At 38.8% G+C, this 20541-nt stretch overlaps 1 protein-coding gene across 1 annotated transcript in view; it reads left to right on the top strand.

Annotated features, from left to right (window-relative positions):
- DNAH7 (dynein axonemal heavy chain 7) overlaps nucleotides 1-20541 on the top strand; it is a 334446-nt gene that overhangs the window by 67381 nt on the left and 246524 nt on the right. Inside the window, exons 8-10 of the mRNA XM_003925707.3 lie at nucleotides 2296-2371; nucleotides 6214-6339; nucleotides 13839-13958. Of these exons, the coding sequence (XP_003925756.1) occupies nucleotides 2296-2371; nucleotides 6214-6339; nucleotides 13839-13958 (322 nt within the window). The remainder of the gene's footprint in view (nucleotides 1-2295; nucleotides 2372-6213; nucleotides 6340-13838; nucleotides 13959-20541) is intronic.

The following is a 20541-nucleotide window of genomic DNA, read 5'->3' on the forward strand; positions in this document are numbered from 1 at the left end:
ATTAATTTTAATCTTTCAATATATTTATTGAGCATCTAATTTATGGAAGGCGTTAGGCATTTAGGAGATAGTCTATTCCTTTAAGATGGTATCTTCATTCAAGGATCTTTTGGTGTGGGCATGAGACAAGACATATTTAAATAATTGCCTACAAGTGTAAGCATTAACACTGAACATTAATATTACTGATGTCATAAATTAGAATGTAATTCATGTAAAATTGTTGCAGTAGACGAAAGGTTGGCGAACTATAGCTCACAGGCACATCTGGCCACTGCTTGTTTTCATAAATAAGTTTGGAAACATAGCCACACTAATTCGTTTGCATATTATCTACAAATCTGGTTGCTTCTGAGCTACAAGAACAAAATTGAACAGTTGTGACAGAGGCCTTGTGGCCCACAAAGTCTAAAATAGTTACAGTCTAACCCTTTACATAAAAAAAACTTGTTGACCCATGGTACAAATAGATACTAAGGCTGACTATCAGAACTATTTTTAAAATACTGACTTCTGGCCACACCTGAATTAGAATCCCTGGAGGCAGGGCTTTGGAATCTGTACTTTTAAAAAAGGCTCCCAAGTTGGTTGTGATGGTAAACCTAGTATGATGGATGCTATGTTCAAAGTTGGAGAAATAATGCTTTGGAGTAATGTGGGGACCCTTTCTGGTGGAGCACATTCACTGTATTTATGACTCCTATGGAATATCCTGATAATATAAAAATAAAGAGCCTAATCCCTATCCTCAGAGTTCATAGCGTAATGAGGGAGATAGACAAATAACCAAATAATAAAGTAGTAAGTGCAAAGAGGAGAGAAACAGAAGATACACTGTAAGGGAGAAGAGGTCATCTCTGACTTGTTAGGAAGAACTCTGGAGGAGCCTCAACTAAGTCTTGAGGGATGAGCAACAGTCTAGTAGGGAATGTGCTTGGCCTAGGAAATGCTGTGAACGATGGCAGACATGCATGAGAGGCTCTTCTGGGCTTGTAAGCAGTTCTGAAGCCAAAGCATAGGGTGAATTTGGGGAAAGGGACAGAATCTGAAGAACCTTATATGCCTTTTTAGAGCATTTGAAGGTAAAGGAGAGACTCTGAAGGATTGTAGGCAAGGGGGTACTACATGCAATTTGCATTTTAGAAAGAGCATCTTGAAAGACTGGCAGAAGAATTAAAATTAATTGTGAATTAAAGACCATAGAAGACAGAAGCAACATAGCTTACTTTACTGATTTTATAACAGGACTGTTTTATGCTCTTATGCAATTTAAAAGAGAACAAGGCAATACTGTTGTCCCTTGGCATCCACAGGAGATTGGTTCCAAGACAGTCACTTCCCCAGCAGATACCAAAATCTGCAGATGCTCAAGTCTCTGATATAAAGTGGCATAGCAGGGCCGGGCGCGGTGGCTCAAGCCTGTAATCCCAGCACTTTGGGAGGCTGAGGCGGGTGGATCACGAGGTTGAGAGATCGAGACCATCCTGGTCAACATGGTGAAACCCTGTCTCTACTAAAAATACAAAAAACTAGCTGGGCATGGTGGCACATGCCTGTAATCCCAGCTACTTAGGAGGCTGAGGCAGGAGAATTGCCTGAGCCCAGGAGGCGGAGGTTGCGGTGAGCCAAGATCGCGCCATTGCACTCCAGCCTGGGTAACAAGAGTGAAACTCTGTCTCAAAAAATAAATAAATAAATAAATAAATAAAATAAAGTGGCATAGTGTTTGCATATAACCTGACATCCTCCCGTATACTTGAAATCATCTCCAGATTTTTATACTACCTCATACAATGTACATGCTATGTAAATTGTTGTTATACTGTATATTTTTATTTGTATTATTTTGTTTCTTTTTTTATTTTTTCTGAATATTTTTGATTCATGGTTGGTTGAGTCCATGGATGCAGAACCTGCAGATACAGAGGGCCAACTGTATGTAACTTTCCTTGGTGAAATAGAACTACTGCTATCCTGTATTGTGGATGTTGAATTCAACAAGAATATTTTTGGTGGAATAGCTATAAAGCAAAATATAATATTAAAAGCAATTATTCCTTTCAAGTGAAAGAGGAGGGACACATTGTGTTAAGAAAGGGAACATATATCCTCAAAGACACAGACATGATACAGTTTCTTGTAAGATTTTTAAAATTTTCTTCTGTTCATAAATGCACAAATGTCTCATTACTAAACAACTTTAAACGGTTACTCTTAATAGAACTAGTTTTGCAATTGCTTGGAAATATAAATTAATATAAGTTTATATATCAAAATTTTAAACTTTTCTTTTAGTTGATTTCGTTTTAAAAGATCCTAGAGAGAAAGAAGATGATAAGAAGGTAGATGAACTTCCAGCCCATCGTGCTGAGTAAGTGATCAGATTTCTCTAAGAATGTTGACTATGTGACCATGTCTGTATATGTTTATATATTTCTATACCAATTATATTTTCTCATATATATCTTTATCATTTATATATAAATGTATGTGTGTATGTATATATTTCATAAACAGGCATGCCTCATCTTCTTGCACTTTGCTTTACTGTACTTCACAGATACTGTGTTTTTTGTAAATAGTAGGTTTATGAGGGTTTGTTTTTTTTTTTTTTGCAACTGAAGGTCTTTGTCAAACAAGTCTATTGGCATCATTTTTCTAACAGCATGTACTCACTTTGTGTCTCTGTCAATTTTGGTAATTCATACAGTATTTTAAACTTTTTCCATTATTATATCTCTTACAATCTGTAATCAGTAATATTTGATATTACTATTATAATTTCCTTGGAAAGCCACAAACAGAACCCATATAAGATGGCAAACTATGTCAATAAATGTGTGTGTTCTGACTCTTCCACCAACCAGTCACTCCCCGCTCTCTATTCCTCTCCTAAGACCTCCCTAATTCCCTGAGACAGAACAGTATTGAAATTAGGCCAGGTAACCTAAGATGGCCTCTAAGTGAGTCGCACATCTCTCACTTTGAATCAAAAGCCAGAAATGATTAAGCTTAGTGAGGAGACATATTGAAAGCCAAGACAGGCCAAAGTTAGGCCTTTTGCACTAGTTAGCCAGGCTGTGAATGCAAAGGAAATTGTTAAGTGCTGCTCCATTGAATACATGACTGACAAGAAAGCGAAACAGCCTTATTGCTGATATGCGGGAAGTGTTCCGGAAGAAGATTAAACCAGCCATGATATTTCCTTAAGCCAGAGCCTAATCCGGAACAAGGCCCTAACTCTCTTCAATTCCATGAAGGCTGAGAAAGGTAAGGAAGATGCAGAAGAAAAGTTTGAAGGTAGCAGAGGTTGCTTCATGAGGTTTAAGAAAAGAAGCTATCTCCATAATGGAGCAAGGGTTGAAAAATTAACTGTTGGGTTCTGTGTTAGGCTGTTCTTGTGTTGGTAAAGAGAAATACCTGAGACTGGGTGATTTATAAAGAAAAAAGGTTTAATTGGCTTACAGTTGTTCAGGTTTTACAGGAAGTATGGTGCTGGCGTCTGCTTGACTTCTGCGGACGCCTTAGGAAGCTCACAATCATGGCAGAAGGCAAAATGGGAGCAGGCAACTCACATGGCAAGAGCAGGGTCAAGAAAGGGTGAGAGGGAAAATGTCACACACCTTTTTAAACATCCAGATCTTGTGAAAACTCGCTATTATGACGACAGAGCCAAGAGGATGAAGATAAAACGATTTGTGAGAAATCTGCCCCCATGATCCAGTTACCGCCCAAAAGGCCCCACCTCCAACACTGGTGATTACATTTCAACATGAAATTTGGAGGGGATATACAAACTACATCAGGGACTATGCTGGTACCTGGGTGATGGGATCAGTTGTTCCCCAAACCTCAGCATCACACAATATACCCATGTAATAAACCTACACATATACCCCCTGAATCTAAAATAAAAGTTGAAATTATAGAAAAAATTTTGAAAGGCTGTATCTACCAAAGTGATTTCTCTGAGGGATCTTAGCAAAGTGAATTGAAAACTTTCTGGAAGGGATTCACTGTTGTAGATACCATTAAGAACATTTGTGATTCATACAAGGTGGTAAAAATATCAACATGAGCAGAAGTTTGGAAGAAGTTCAACCCTTATGGATGACTCTGAGTGGCTCAAGACTTCACTGGAGGAAGTCACTGCAGATGCGTTGGAAGGATGTGTTGGAAGCCAGAGAATAAGAGTTAGAAGTATAGCCTGAAGATGTGACTGAATTGCTGACATCTCATGATAAAACTTGATCAGATGAGAAGTTGCTTCTTACGGATGAGCAAACACAGTGGTTTCTTAAGATGGATTGTATTCTTGATGAAGATGCTGTGAATACTGAAATGACAATAAACGATTTAGAGTATTACATAAGCTAGCTGATATGGCAGCATCAGAGTTTGAGAGGATTGACTCCAATTTTGAAAGAAGTTCTCGTTGGGTATAATGCTGTCATATAGCATTGAATGCTTACAGAGAAATCTTTCATGAAAAGAAGAGTCAATTGATGTGGCAAATGTCACTGTTGTCTTATTTTTTAAAATTGCAACAGCTTGATCAGTTAGAGGCCATTGAGATCCTCTACCAGCAAAAAGATTATGACTCGCAAAAGTCTTAGTATTTTGTGACAATAAAGTATTTTAAAATTAGGGTGTATGCATTTTTTTTTCGATACAGGGTCTCACTCTTGCCCAGGCTGGAATACAGTAGTGTGATATTGGTTCACTGCAACCTCTGCCTCTGGGGTTTAAGTGATTCACCTGCCTCAGCCTCCTGAGTAGCTGGCTTTACAGGTGTGTACCACTATGCCTGGCTAATTTTTGTGTTTTTAGTAGAGATGGGGTTTCACCATGTTGGCCAGGCTTGTCTTGAACTCCTGACCTCATGATCTGTCCACCTCAGACTCCCAAAGTGCTGGGATTACAGGTGTGAGCTACCACACTTGGCCTCTTTTTTTCTTTTTTAATTTTTGAGATAGAGTTTCTCTCTGTTGCCCAGGCTGGAGTGCAGTGGCATGATCATAGTTCAGTGCAGCCTTAACCTCCCAGGTGCAAGTGATCCTTTCACATCACTTTCCCAAGTTAGTTGGGACCACAAGAGCATATCACTACACCCAGTTAATTTTAAAAAAAATTGCAAAGACTCAGTCTCTCTATGCCCAGACTGGTCTCGAACTTCTGGGCTCAAAAACTCCTCCAGCTTTGGCCTCCCAAAGTGCTGGGATTGCAGGTGTCAGCCACTGTGCCTGGCCCTACATTTGTTTAAAAGATATAATGCCATTGCATACTTAATAGACTACAGTATAGCATAAACGTACATTTTATATGCACTGGGAAACCAAAAATTTGTGTGACTTAATTGCAATATTTGCCTTATGGGGATGGTCTTAACCAAACCTGCAATATCTCTACTGTAAGCCTCTATACAACTAATTGTTCTTATGATCTTTGTTTATTTATGTATTTAAGTGTGATGTTACATTTATGAGTTGATAGATTGATAGGTAGATGACTAAACATAGATGGACACTAAGATGGTTAAAAAGTAGGTACTTGGTGGAAATAATTTGATACAGGGTTTTTTAAAATCCCCGTAGCAACTAGCATAGACTTCAGATATGGTAGGACCATAAAAGCTTGATGGCGCAGAAACACATTGGGAACATTGCAGAAGATATATATTTATAAGAATGTCTTTCAGTACCCAGGAGGCGGAGGTTGTGGTGAGCCGAGATCGTGCCATTCACTCCAGCCTGGGTAACAAGAGCGAAACTCCGTCTCAAAAAATAAATAAATAAAATAAAAATTTTTTAAAAATGAAAATAAAGGAGGAATTTAAAAAATAAAACCAGGGAAAATTTAAATGTATATCCTGAAATTAGTAGAGAATCTTTGAAGATGTTTATGAGAGATAGCTGGCTGTTGTTTCCATTTGTTCATTGTAAGTTATTTGTGAATTCAATAAGATCAAGTATTTGAAGAAAAATTACTTTTCGTATTAAAGACTTAAACCTAATTTCAGAATCATTATTACGAAATTATACTAAAGCATAAAACATATGATATTTATATATTTTAAAACACAACTGCTTGTTTTGTTATGAGGGATGCATTGCATATTTTATTAAAATTAATTCATTACCCAAATGTACTTACTATAAAAATACTTTCTTTTGACTTTGAAATAATGTAACTGAATATTTTCTTTGTTTTCAGAATGGAAATTCTGCCAAAACCTTGGAGGAAATCTTTTTTAGCTGCAAGCAATTATATTAGGGATCACTTGAATGCAATGAATCCCACAATGCTCTCTGTACTAGATTTGTGGCACAGTAATTTTAAGTGAGTATATGTGGCCCTACAGAGGTTTTTAAAATATAGAGGGAAGTTGTTTTACCATATCTTAATTATTTCTTTTACTACTTTGACTGCAAAGTAAAACATTACCATTTTTAATGTAAGTATTCAAACATGGTTTTAAATAAACATAGAAGTATATAGAGTAAAAAGTGAACATTGCTTTTCTAAAATTTTAAAAATTTTAATTTTTGTGAGTACATAGTAGATGTATATATTTATGGGATACATGAGATATTTTGGTAGAGGCATGCAGTGAGTAATCACACCATGGAAAGTTTGGTTTTTATCCCTTCAAACATTTATCCTTTGCATTACGGACAATCCATTTATACTCTTTGTTATTTTTAAATGTACAGTTAAAGTATTATTGACTGTAGTCCTCCTGTTGTGCTATCAAATACTATGTCTTACTCGTTCTAATTGTAGATTTTACCCATTAACACAATTCTGCTATTAATGGACTCTGATGCATTCTTTAGCATGTCAGTTGTGTTTTTTAACTCTAGAATATCTGCTTGATTCATTTTAGTTATTTCAATCTCTTTGTTAAATTTATCTCATAAAATTCTGAATTCCTTCTTTGTGTTATCTTGAATTTATTTGAGTTTCCTCAGAATAGCTATTTTGAATTCTCTATCTGACAGGTCATATATCTCTGTTTCTTCAGGATTGGTCCCTGGTGCTTTGCTTAACTAAGTTCATTTGGTGAGGTCATATTTTCTTAGATGGTGTTGATGCTAGTAGATGTTTGTCAGTGTCTGGACATTGAGGCGTTAGGTATCTGTTGTAGTCTTCACAGTCTGGGCTTATTTGTGCCTGTCCTTCTTGGCAAGGTTTTCTACGTATTTAAAGGAACTTGGACCCCAAGCCCCATAACACTGTGGTTTTTGAAGACTCATGGAGGTACTGCCTTGGTGGTCTTGGATAAGTTTCAGAAGAATTCTCTGGATTACCAGGAGGAGACTTTTACTTCTTTACTTTCTCCCAAACAAATGGAGTCTCTCTGTGCTGAGCAACATAGAGCTGGGAGTGTGGTGATGCAAGCAACTCTGTGGCCACCATCACTGAGACTGCAATGGATCAGACCTGAAGCCAGCACAGCACTAGACCTTGCCCAAGGCCCTTCCCTTCAGGATAGCAAGTTCTTCCAGGCATGTCCAGAGATATTCTCTGGAAGCAGGAATCGGGGTCAAAAACTATAGCAATGTACCTTATATTCTATCCTACCGCCGCTAAGCTGGCACTCCAACCACAATACAAAGTCCTTCCTGCTCTTCCTTTTCTTTCCACAGGCAGAAGAGCCTCTCCCTGTGGCCATTACCACCACTGGTTTATGAGGGGTTCTGCCAGGCCACTACCAAGGCTCACTTAAAGCCCATGGGCTCTTTCATCAGCTTATGGTGAATGCTGCCATAAGGCTTGGGACTCACCCTTTCGGGGATTGGGCTCCCCTCTGGCCCAGAGCAGGTCCAGAAATACTTTCCAAGAGCCTAGGCTTGGACTTGGTGACCCTAAGGGCCTGTTTTTTGCTCTACCCCACTGTGCCTGAGCTGATACTTAAGGTACAAGTCCTCTTTACTTTTCCCCCTGCTTTTCTCAAACAGAAGGAGTCTTTCACAATAGCTACAACAGCTGGGAATGTGCTTGGTCATCCCTGAAGCCAGCATGTCTCAGAGACCATGACCCTCAGAGTACTTTGTGGGTATCACAGTTGGTTATTCAGGGCCCAGGGGTTCTTTAGTCAGCAGGTGACGATTCCTGCCAGGACTGTGTACTTTCTTTCAAGGCAGTAGATTTCCTTTTGGCCCAGGGGTGTGTCTAGAAATATCATCTGGGAGCTAGGGCCTGGGATAGGGACCTCACACCTCTGATACTTTGTCCTGCTGTGACTGAGCTGGTTTACAAAATGCAAGACAACATCCTCTTTACTCTTTGCTCTCCTCTCCTTAAGCAGAAGGAAGGAGTCACATTTGTTGCTGTGAGCTGCACTGCCTGGGTCTAAGGAAGGGATGGCCCAAGTACTTCCTTAGCTGTGTCAGCTGGTGTCTGCCTAGGTCACATGCCACCCTGGCTCACTGGCTCTAAGCCCAGCCTAACCCTAGGAGTTGCCGAGGAATTGCAGTCCTTGGGTCCTAGACCGCCTTTCAAGTTTACCTGGAACCTTAGAATACTTTGGTCTGCAGTGGTGAGGCTTGCCAAGAAACTCAAGTTCTGACCACTGGGATGGCAATTTCCCACCTGCCAGGGCTGGTCCAGATGTTCCTTTCATGCACAGGTGCTGGCTGAGCCCAGCAGGGCTTCAATCTCTGCTGTGACAAGGCAGCACTGAGTTCGAAGTAAAGTCCCTCAGTCACTGCATTCTCCCTTACCAAAGTGCATGGATTCAGTCTTTGTGGCACTGCTGGGGGATGGGAGAGGGGTGGCATCAGCAATTCAAGACTGCCTCTCCTGCCCTCTTCAATGTCTCCTTCAGCAGTATGAAACCAGGTACTATGGTTGCTCACCTATTTTTTGTTTTTTGTGGTAGTGCTTATCTCTGTGCAGATAGTTGTTAAAATTTGGTGTTCCACCTCGGGGAAAGAATGGTATAGGCTTCTAGTCTGCCATGTTGTGCCTCCTCGGAACATTGCTGTTTATCTCTGTCCCAGTTCACTTCCTCCTCCCCACCCGATCACTGTGCATGTTTTAATGGTAATCACAGTTAAGGGACTGAATTATCATAACTTGTTTTAAATTGCACTGAACATTAGCTGCTCTAGTCTTCTAAATAGTTGGGAAACATAGCAGATACTGCCAAGTGAATGACATGAGGTGATGCTCCTTTGGTGTTGGCCATTCTCTTGCATTAGCCTTTAGCTGGAATGTCTTAGAAGTGAGCTTGGGAAAGTAGGGCTGTGGCCAATTTCTTCCCATCTGCTCCCGGCTCCTTAGGCAGCCTCTCTTTTTAGAGGCCTGCCATCTGTTGCTCTGCTTACTTTCAGAGGAAGGAAGGAAGGAAGACTACAGGTGGCAGTGAGAGGCCAGAGAATAACCAGGTGGTTATAAGCGTGTATATAAGTGTGTATATAAGCGTGGAGGCAGGAGGGAAGAGGGTAACAGGCTGGGAGAAGACCACTCTGCTCATCCTCCAGACCACCTATGCTTGGAGCCAACCCTGTTAGGTAGGGTACTGAAAATATACTGGGCTTTTTATTGTTTTTACTACCCCCAAGCAGAGAGGCTCAGGGGAGAAGCAGACATGCAGCACAGGGTCTGCTTTGACGTTTCCCAGCCACGGTGTTCTTAAACATTTTATTAAAAAGCAAAATAAAAATTCCTTACTGTTGCATCTGTCTTCTGAAGATGACAGCAGCTGGCAGAGCTCATGCACCTCAGCCTAGTTAGCATTTAACATACGGCTACGGGAGAGAGCCCCTTATTAGCAGGCTCCTCCACCAGAGCTCTGTACTCTAGGCTGCTTCACACTCCTCTGCCCACCTTATGCAAATAAAGTCAGGGTGCACGGACTGTTTCTTAGCCCATTCCCTAGGGAGCTAGGGAGGACAAGGAATTGCTTGTCAACTGAGACATCAGAGGGGTAGCAGGGAAGGGCAGACATAGGAAAAGCAGCAGCACAGCAAGCAGCAGGTCACTTTCTGGGCACAGTCATTAAAGCACATGGTCGTGGTGAGGAGGATTCTTAGGACTGGGCTGGAGCTGCTGTAGCCACCTGGGCACCTGGTCTGTGCCTCTTGGCCTTCCCTCCATCACCACAAACCCAGAAAGGGGCAACCTGCCCAGACTGCCAGTGACCAAATGGGCACTCTGAGGCATCTTAGTAGCTCTCCTGCCCCAGGCCTCTGTGGGCAGCAAGAAAGCTAGCGTTTTCTAGGATAAAACCCAGGAGGCAGCATGCAACTTTCCCTTATACTTCAGGGAAGCAAAAAAAAAAAAAAAAGACAAGGCCAGAAAGGCCGATGCTGGAAGTAGGAAGTGAAAACTTGCATATTAGGAAGACAATCACAATCAGCCACTTTCCTTCCCTCCTGGAGGCACTCCTCCAGCAGGGAAGTTTGTCAAGGAGATGCAGCCACCCGATCATATAGATGTTTGCTGACCCGGTGGTAGGGCTTATCCAAGAACCGTCCCTCGGGCGGCCTCCAGTCTCCTGGAGGGGAATGGAAGGTGCTGCTAGCTGAACCGGGCCAACAGATGCAGGGCCCTTTAAGGGTGAAGTAAAAGAAGGCAATAGCTTTTCTATAGGGGGAGGAGGGCTCCAGTCCATCCTTATCCTCTCTAGAAAAAATCTCTTCCTTATTCCCTGTAGAAGGGAATAAACAGGGGAGAGAAGTCTCTCCCTGTGTTCTGGTTTCTGGTTTTTCTCCTTTAAATCTCCCGAATTCCTTTAGGAGGAGAAGATGGGCAGTTTGACTCAGTGCAATCTAGCAGATAAAGAGGATACAACACTGAGCGTACCAGTGCCCAGGTGGTCAAAATGGTAACATTAGTAAAATGACCTTACTCATATTTTCTTTTCAGGCAGTGGCCTACCTGCTCTCATAACTCTAAATCTAAGGTTCCTTGATCAGGAAACCAATGGCATTCTTGCTGAATTAAGAGAATAACCTTGTGTAGAGCTCTGGGCTCTGCAGTGCACTGGATAGCCTTAAGTAGCTGTTGCACTGTTTTAAAAAATACTTTCTGCTCTTTGGTCATTTCTTAATCCATGATAACCTAAACCCTGATATTTTACACATATGTCCTGTCCTCTTGATGGGAGTCAGAACTGTCCCTTACTGAGATTCCCTGAAAATTAAACTCTTCATCTTCAGGCTGAATTCAAGGTGATCACATCAGGGGCACCAGTTGCAGAGCTTATAGCTTACAGTGAATGCCAAGAACAGAGTACTCAGTTCCAGCTGAGTGGGGTGGCAGGGGTCGGGGGGAGGGGTAGCTCTTCTGAGAGAATCCGCCCCAGCACCCAGCCACCAAGTATTTATTGAAAGGGCTTGTGTTAATTACAAACATCCACTAGATGGCCATTTGAGATGGGTTACTGAGGACCTGTGACCCCGTGCACACTCAAACTGCAATCTCAAACTGTTCTCAGCATTTCCTTATCACATCACCATACCACTCCTGTCCTGTTTTCAGGGTTAAGTAGTTTCCTCCCCATGCACAAATAGCAAACACAGTGCCTCAGTATTTTTCCATGCCCCAATCTCAAATGGCATGTATATAAGTTTAAATATGTTGCCTTGTGCCCCCTACACAGAAGAGGAGGATTGGCAAAAGCAAAACGTGTTCCTGAGAAAGGGAAAGTGTCATGGGACAACCAAGAAATGTAGATACTTTGAGTGGAATTTGTGTGGGAAACTTGGTCTTGGTAAGAAGGGAGAATATTGGTTTTGAGAACCAGAGAACAAAGATAGAGACTGACTTGATGGTGAGTCCAGAGTATTGGGCCAGGACTGTTGAAATTCCTCCTGCCTGAAAATCAATGACAGAGCCAAGGATCAGCGTGGGTTTCAGCTTGGGGTGAGCATTAAGTGACAGTTGTGAGGGCAGGAAGGATATGTGACTGACAGATGGGCCTCCAAAATTCACTTCTGATTGGATATGGGGAGATAAAGGACAGGAAGAGTTCAAACACAATCCTGAGTTTCATGGTCTGGGTGATTTGGAGCTATTTGGTCCTACTTATAGAAAATTGAAATGAAGAAGTTATTTTGGTGATTAGGAGACTGATCATCATAAAACTTTTTCAAGAAATATATGTTCCCTTCCGTCAACCAAATTGAAGCTAATGCATAGTGAGTAATACCTTTTTTCCTGATATTTTCTATTGTCTTAAACCAATGATTTTAATCTATTGTTCCACTGCTGGGTTATTGTAGGGACCATCCCGAGAAAGCAAGAACAGTGTCTGATAGTATTTTTCCTGTTTTCTTAACAATTCAGCCTATTGACCAAATGGCTGCAAATATTATTTGCAGAGATTTCATGGGAAAGTTATTGTACTGTGTAAAACCTTTCAATCTCAAAACATCAAAGATGGTATTCTGTGCCTCAAATTCTGTTTCAAGTTGAACGCTAAGAAATTAAGGAAAATTGGTCTGATGGTTCAATGGTAAGGTGAATTTCAGAGATTGTGCCCTTGCAACTACTTTTTATTCAGGGCTATTTCACACCACATGCATCTGCATCCTGATTACAGCTGTAGTTTAAAACTGTAATGTTGAAAGCATTGACTAAGAAGCTAAAAAGAGATCAGATTATGTTTAATATGTGCTATTATGCTATATTTTAGAAGTATTTTATTTAAAACATTATATTGCTGAATTATGCAGAATAACACATTGGTTCTCTAGCAGTGTTTATACCTACTTTGTGCCTAATGTATTATCAATGTCATGTACAGAGTGCATTATAACTTAGATGAATTTTAGCTTGTAGAAGAAATATAAAGAAATAGATTTGAAATGTGTTTTGTTTACTAACCAGTATTTTACATTGGTCATTAAGGAAACATTAAATGTGATTTTTTTTAAGAACACGATGACTCTAATGCTAATATTATTCTTTCATTTTAGTTAACCTGCCAGAGAAAATACTTAGCTGAGTAAACTATGTTTACAACAAAGATCTCTAACACTGTAGTCAAAAGAGGGATTGTTTTGAAAGTTGTTGACTCCAGTAATCCCTGTGTTCTTAAAAAAAAAAAATCAGACAGGTTCAAGAGTTTGTTACACTGGTTCTTGATTAGATGTGAGACTCCTGCACCCCATGGCTGCCTGAAGTTTAGGGCTGCTTTCTTTTCAGAGCGGGTGCAATTTTTCTTCTCAGAGCAATGGATCCTAGAAGCATTGAGCCCTCATTTTTCTTGTTTAAATTATTACAGTTTAAAAACAAAAACCAGTCTGAACTATCCATCATATCTCAGTTATTGCAACTTTCTTCTACTTCACAGTGAAATTACATATTTTATTGTGTTCCTATTGAATTTAATTATATGAATTATTTTTAAAATGAGAATATCTTGTGTTTAACATTTAATTTTATGGAACACAATTTTTTTTTTTTTTTTTTTTTTTTTTTTAGACGGAGTTTCGCTCTTGTTACCCAGGCTGGAGTGCAATGGCGCGATCTTGGCTCACCGCAACCTCCGCCTCCTGGGTTCAGGCAATTCTCCTGCCTCAGCCTCCTGAGTAGCTGGGATTACAGGCACGTGCCTCCATGCCCAGCTAATTTTTTGTATTTTTAGTAGAGACGGGGTTTCACCATGTTGACCAGGATGGTCTTGATCTCTCGACCTCGTGATCCACCCACCTCGGCCTCCCAAAGTGCTGGGATTACAGGCTTGAGCCACCGCGCCCGGCCTGGAACACAATTTTTAATGATTAAACCTAGGAATATGATAGTTTTGAGAAGGGGCCAATTAGTAAAATATTAAATACCAAAAAAGTCATTGTTAAATTACTGTTTATTTTTATCTCTTGCAGAAAATTACGTTTAGTTGATATTGAAGAATTTCATAATCGCCATGATGCATTAGAGTTGTCAAGTTTTCAGAACATTATTATGAGACACATGGAATCTGCCAAAGACACTCTACTTAAAATGTAAAGGTTTAAAATTTCATGTGGGAAAACATAAGTTTAAAAATGTCACTGGTAGACTACTGCATTTTAACTGCTTTTAGAAAATCCCATTTTAACATGTTTTAAATCATTTTTATATGAAATAAATATCTTTAATTATATTAGTCTAATATTTGTCCAGATGTTCTATACAGCATAGATTGTGTAGAAACTAAAATGTTCATGACAAATGGTTACTTTTTTCTAAATGTCTGGTTTGTACCTGTCCTTTGAGAGGGGTACTGAATACCATGAGGGAATGGTTACCTACTCATTATTCACCAGATATTCATTTGTCACCTACTGTTAATACATGCTAGACTCTGTACCTCCTTTCACTTTGTTTTTGGATGGGGAAAGCAGAAGAGTTTAAAGAATGATTAGGTGGGGTAAGTTTATCATTTAAATGACTTTACAGTCTCGATAGAAGGTAGACCTATCAAATGATAATTGAATATCTCCTTGGATTGGCTCTTCAGAATGGAATAGCCACATGTGATAATTCATAATGATAACATAAAAATAGAAAAGAGATGATAAAATGAAAACACATAATTAACTACAGAGAAGAAAGTGACCTCTTAAAGATATGCAGTACGCTTTGAAGCAACTTAGGAAAATTGTTTCTATCATGGGTCATTAAGTTATTATAAACCGGACATTAAAATTAGGTCAAATTTAAGAAAGCAGAGTACATAAAACTGCTGGCATAGTTTCATGGCTTCTAAAAGTTACTTAGATATCTTCATAATTTGAGATTAAATATTTTCTTTATCTTGCTTGCTTCTCCAGTGTGTTAGAATCAAATTATTTGTCTGATATTACTTGAAAAAACTTTAGCCTTTTATATTAGTATTAAATTAATATAAAAATAGAAAAGAGGTGATAAAATGAAAACACGTAATTAGCTACAGAGAAGAAAGTGACCTCTTAAGGACAGGATGCAAATAGATTATCTTGATCTATAACTTCTGGATTATACCCAGAAATATATTAGCACTGTAAATTTTAGTTAAATGGGTGTCAAATTACAGAGTAGAGTACAAAACTTTATTGAATTATTTTTCTCAGAAATGTAAATTGATTAGCTGAATCTCTTGATGCTTCCTGATTGTCAGAACTTTCTGACTGTACTTTAAGTAGTGAGGCAAAAGGCAGAGCATCAGCTCATAGAGGAGAAACAATTCGCAAATGATTAATGATGACTTCTACCCCAAACCCAAGTGCCTTTTCGTTGTCCTCATCTTACGCTTTTATGCACAGTGCGTGGTGTATCACCCAGACTTCTGGAAACCCGCTTTTCTGTGCTGCTGTGTGTTTCTCTAGTTCTTCTATTTATCTTTTTCTGGCTTTACTTATTCCCTGCAAGTAGGATTCCCCAGGTCTTTGTTGTTCTCTCTCTTCTTTACATTCTCTTGATATTTTCATGATTTCATCTGTCTCAAGATTCTGTATTCTGAGCTTTAGGCCTGTCTTACCAATTTTTTAAATTGATACATAATAGTTGTACATATTTATAGGGTATATATACTTATGAATATTTTGATGCATTCGTACAATGAATAATGGTTCAATTAGGGTAATTAGCATATCCATCACCTCAAACATTTATTATTTATGTTGGGAGCATTCTAAATTTTCTCTTGTAGTTATTTTGGAATATACTATAAATTCTTGTTAACTGTAGTCACTCTGCATTGCTATCAAACACCAGAACTTGTTCTATCAGCTGCATTTTTGTATCTATTAACCAACCTCTCTTCATCCTCCATAACATCCCTACCTTTCCTATTCTCTCTTAACCACCATTCTACTTACAACCTCCATGATACCTTTTTTTTTTTTTAGCTTCAACATATGAGTAAGAGCATGTGATATTTGTCTTTATGTGTCTGGCTTATTTCAGTTAACATGATGTCCTCCAGGCTCATCCATGTTGCTGCAAATGGCAGGATTATATTCATTTTTATGACTGAATAAATTTCATTGTGTGTATATATATACACACTACATTTTATGTACTATATTTTATATACATTTTATATTTTATTTACATTTTATATAACACACACACACACACACACACACACACACACACAGTATTTTCTTTATTCACCCACTGATGGGCCAGATTGATTCTGCATTTTGGCTATTGTGAACAGTGCTGCAAAGACATAGGAGTGCAGATATCTCTTTGATATATTGATTTCCTTTCTTTGGGATACATACCCAGCAGTGGAATTATTGAGTTATATGGTAGTTGTAATTTTAGTTTCTTGAGGCACCTCCATAGTGTTCTCTATAGTGTTTTACAAATTTGTGTTGTCAACAGTGTGTCCCCCTTTCAGCTGGGCATGGTGGCTCACACCTGCAATCCCAGCACTTTGGGAGGCTGAGGTGGGCAGATCACTTGAGGTCAGGAGTTTGAGACCAGCCTGGCCAACATGATGAAACACCATCTCTGCTAAAAATACAAACATTAGTTGGATGTGGTGGTACATGCCTATAATCCCAGCTACTCAGGAGGCTGAGGTAGGAGAATCGCTTAATCCTGGGAGGCGGAGGTTGCAATGAGCTGACATTGCACCACTGCACTCCAGCCTGGGCGGCTGAGTGAGACTCTGGCCCAAGAAAAAGAAAGGGGGTGTGGAAGGAGGAGAGAGAGAGGAAGGAAGGAAAGAGTTCTTTCTCTGTATCTTTGCTAGCATCAGTTATTTTTTGTACTTTTGATAGTAGCCATTTTAACCAGAGTGAGATGATATCTCAGTGTGCTTTTGATTTGCATTTCCCTGATAAATAGGAATATTAGGCATTCTTCATATACCTGTTGGCTATATGTAAATTTTATTTTGGAAAATGTTTATTCATTTGCCCATTTGTAGTGAGATTATTTGGATTTTTGCTGCTGTTGGAGTTCTCTGTGTTTTCTGGTTATTGATCCTTTGTATGATGAATAGTTTGCAAACATTTTTTCCCATTCTGTAGGTTGTCTCTTTACTTTGTCTAGATAATTTCCTTTGCTATGCAAAGCTTTTTAGCTTAATGTTATCCTGTTTGTTAATTTTTGCCTTTCTTGCCTGTGCTTTTAGGTATTCTGCAACACGTCTTTGCCCAGACCGATATAATACTGAATCTCTAGTTGAATGTCTTGCCAGCAGCTGAATCTCAGCATGTTCATAGCAATGCTTATTCTCTTTCCTCTAAACCTGCTGTTCTTCCTTTTGTGAACCATTCCTAGGCCAAGTTGAAAGCCTTGTGACTTTTTTTGTTCTCTTTTGAAATTTTATGTAGGAAAACATGAAACTTTAGCTCTGCTTCCAGCAATACCCAATGTATTGCTATTCTTTTTTATTGAGAAATAATTCATTTACCATAAAATTCACTCCTTTAATATGTACAATTCAGTAGTTTATAATATACTCACATGGTTGTGCCACCATCACCACTAATTACAGAACATTTTTATTTTCACCAAGCAGTATAGTTTAGATGTTTTTCCCCTCCAAATCTCGTATTGAAACGTAATCCCCAGTGTTGGAGGTGTGGCCTGGTAGAAGGTGTTTGGGTCATGGGAACAGATCACTCAGGAATAGCTTGGTTCTGTTGTCATGATAATAAGTGAGTGCTTGCTCTGAGTTCACACAAAATCTGGCTGTTTAAAAGTGTGTGGCACCTTCCTACTTGCTCTAGCTCTGGCCATATGACATGGCTGTTCCCCTTTCACCTTCCACGATAATTATAAGTTCCTGAGGCACTCACTGGAAGCAGATGCTAGAACCATGCTGGTACAGCCTGTAGAATCATAAACCAATTAAACCTCTTTTGTTTTAAAATTACCCAGTCTCAGATATTTCCTTATAGCACCATAAGAATGGCTTAATACAGGCGTCCCCAAACTATGGCTTGTGGGCCGCATGCAGCCCCCTGAGGCCATTTATCCGGCCCCCCGCCGCACTTCAGGAAGGGGCACCTCTTTCATTGGTGGTCAGTGAGAGGAGCACAGTATGTGGCGGCCCTCCAACAGTCTGAGGGACAGTGAACTGGCCCCCTGTGTAAAAAGTTTGGGGACGCCTGGCTTAATACATCCTAGAAAGAAGCTCCTTACCTCTTTATTCACCCACTGATGGGCCTGGTTGATTCTGTATTTTGGCTATTGTGAATAGTGCTGCAATAAACATGGGTGTGCAGATACCTCTTTGATATATTGATTTCCTTTCTTTCCATTTCCCATTCTTCCACCCAAAGGTGCCTGGTAACTATACTAATATACTTTTTGTTCCTATGAATTTCTCTACTCTGGACATTTTATCTCAGTGAAATGATACAACATGTGGTCATTTATGCCTGGCTTCTTACAGGAAGCATAACATTTTCAAGGTTCATTCATATTATAGCATGTATCAATGTCATTTTTTTCTCATGGCCAAATAATATTTCATTGTATGGATATAAAACATTTATCCAATTGTCAGGTTATGGACGTTTGGCTTGTTTCTACTTTTTGGCTGTTTTTGCTACAGACATTTATTTTGTGTAAATAAATTTTTAAGTTCTCTTGGGTGTGTACCTAGGAGTGAAATTGCTAGGTTGTGTGGTAATTCTAACTTTTTGAGGAATAGCTGCACTGTTTTCCCAAGTGACTATAAGATTTCACATTCCTAACAACAATTTATGAGGGTTCCAATTTTTCCACATACTTTCCAACACTTATTATTTATTTTTCATCTTTCTGCTTGTAGCCAACCTCACGGTTATGAAGTTGTATCTCACTACGGTTTTGATTTGCATTTCCCTAATGACCAACAACGTTGAGTGTCTTTTTATGGGCTTATTGTCCATTATTTACTATTGTTGGAAAATGTCTATTCAAATCCTTGGCTCATTTTGTACGGGGTTGTCTGATATTTTATAGTTGACATGTAAAATAACTGATATTTTGTTGTTGAGGTATAAGAGTTCATTGTATGTTCTGGATATTAGACCCTTATATGATTTGCAAAAATTTTTCCTATTGACAGTGTCCTTTGAAGCACAAATATTTTTAATTTTGATGAAGTCTAATTTATCTGTTTTTTCTTTGGTTGCTTGTGCCTTTGGTATCTGCTAGTAAAGACATACCCGAGACTGGGTAATTTATAAAGGGAAGAGGTTGAATTGACTCACAGTTCCACATGGTTGGGAGGCCACCTTATAATCACCACAGAAGGTGAATGAAGAACAAAGCCCTATCCTACATGGCAGCAGGCAAGGAGCATGTGAAAGGGAACTCCCTGGTATAACACTATCAGGTCTCATAAGACTTACTCACTACCACAAGAAGAGGATGGGGAAAACTGCCCCCATGATTCAATTATCTCTACCTGGTCTCACGTTTGACACATAGGGATTATTACAATTCAAGGTGAGATTTGGGTGGGGACACAGCCAAACCATATCAGTATCATATCCAAAGCCACCTAGGTTTACCTGTCTACCTGTGTGTTCTATAAACTATAGAACTAATCATTCTATAGTTTTAGCTCCTACATTTAGGCCTTTTTGACCATTAAAATGAATTCATTTAAACTTATATATGATCTGAGGTAGGACTGCAAATTCATTATTTTGCATGTAGATATCTGGTAGTCTGAGCACTATTTGTGCAAAAGACTCTTCTCATTGAATTGTATTGGCATCTTTGCTGAAAATCATTTGACCATATATGGGAGGGTTTATTTCTGGGCTCTCTTTTCTGTTTCATTGGCCTATTTGTCTTTATGTCAGTACCAAACCATTTTGAGTACTGTAACTTTGTAGTAAGTTTTGAGGTCAGGAAGTGTGAGTCTTCTAATTTTGTTCTTATTTTTCAAGATTATTTTGGTTGTTCTGAGTCCTTTGTATTTCATATGCATTTTAGTACCAACTTGTCCATTTTGGTAAAAAAAAAAAGCCATTGGGATTTTAATAGGGAATGATTTAATCTTCACATTAATTTTAGGAGTATTGTCATCTTAATATTAAGTCTTGATTCATGAACACAGGATGTCTTTGGATTTATTTAGTTCTTTAATTTCTTTCAACAATGTTTCAAGACACTGTTGAAAGAAATTAAAGAACTAAATAAATATATACTGAAAACGTTCAGTATAAAATTAAAATAGAAATTAAACCAAAAATGTAATACTTATATACTGAAAGTTTTCAATCTTTTCTAAGTATTATCTTTTCTAAGTATTCTTCTTAATGTTGTTGTAAATGGAATGGACTTCTCAATTTCATTTTCAGATTGTTTATTGCTAATGTGTACAAATACAACTGAATTTTACATATTGATCTTGTATTCTACAACCTTACTAAACTTATTTATTAGCTTTAATAGATTTGTATGTGGATTCTTTATGGTTTTCTTTTCTCTATTTGTGGATGATGTAAGTTTACTTCTTCTGTTTATATCTGGTTATGCTTTTTTCCTTTTCTTAGCTAATTTCCCTGGTTAGATCCTCCAGTACAATGTTAACTAGAAGCAGCAAGAGCAAATGTTTTTTTTATCATGCAGTGTTAGATTTTGTAAAATGAATTTTGAATC

This window comes from Saimiri boliviensis, chromosome 5 (genome assembly GCF_048565385.1).
Source record: "Saimiri boliviensis isolate mSaiBol1 chromosome 5, mSaiBol1.pri, whole genome shotgun sequence".
NCBI lineage: Eukaryota > Metazoa > Chordata > Mammalia > Primates > Cebidae > Saimiri > Saimiri boliviensis.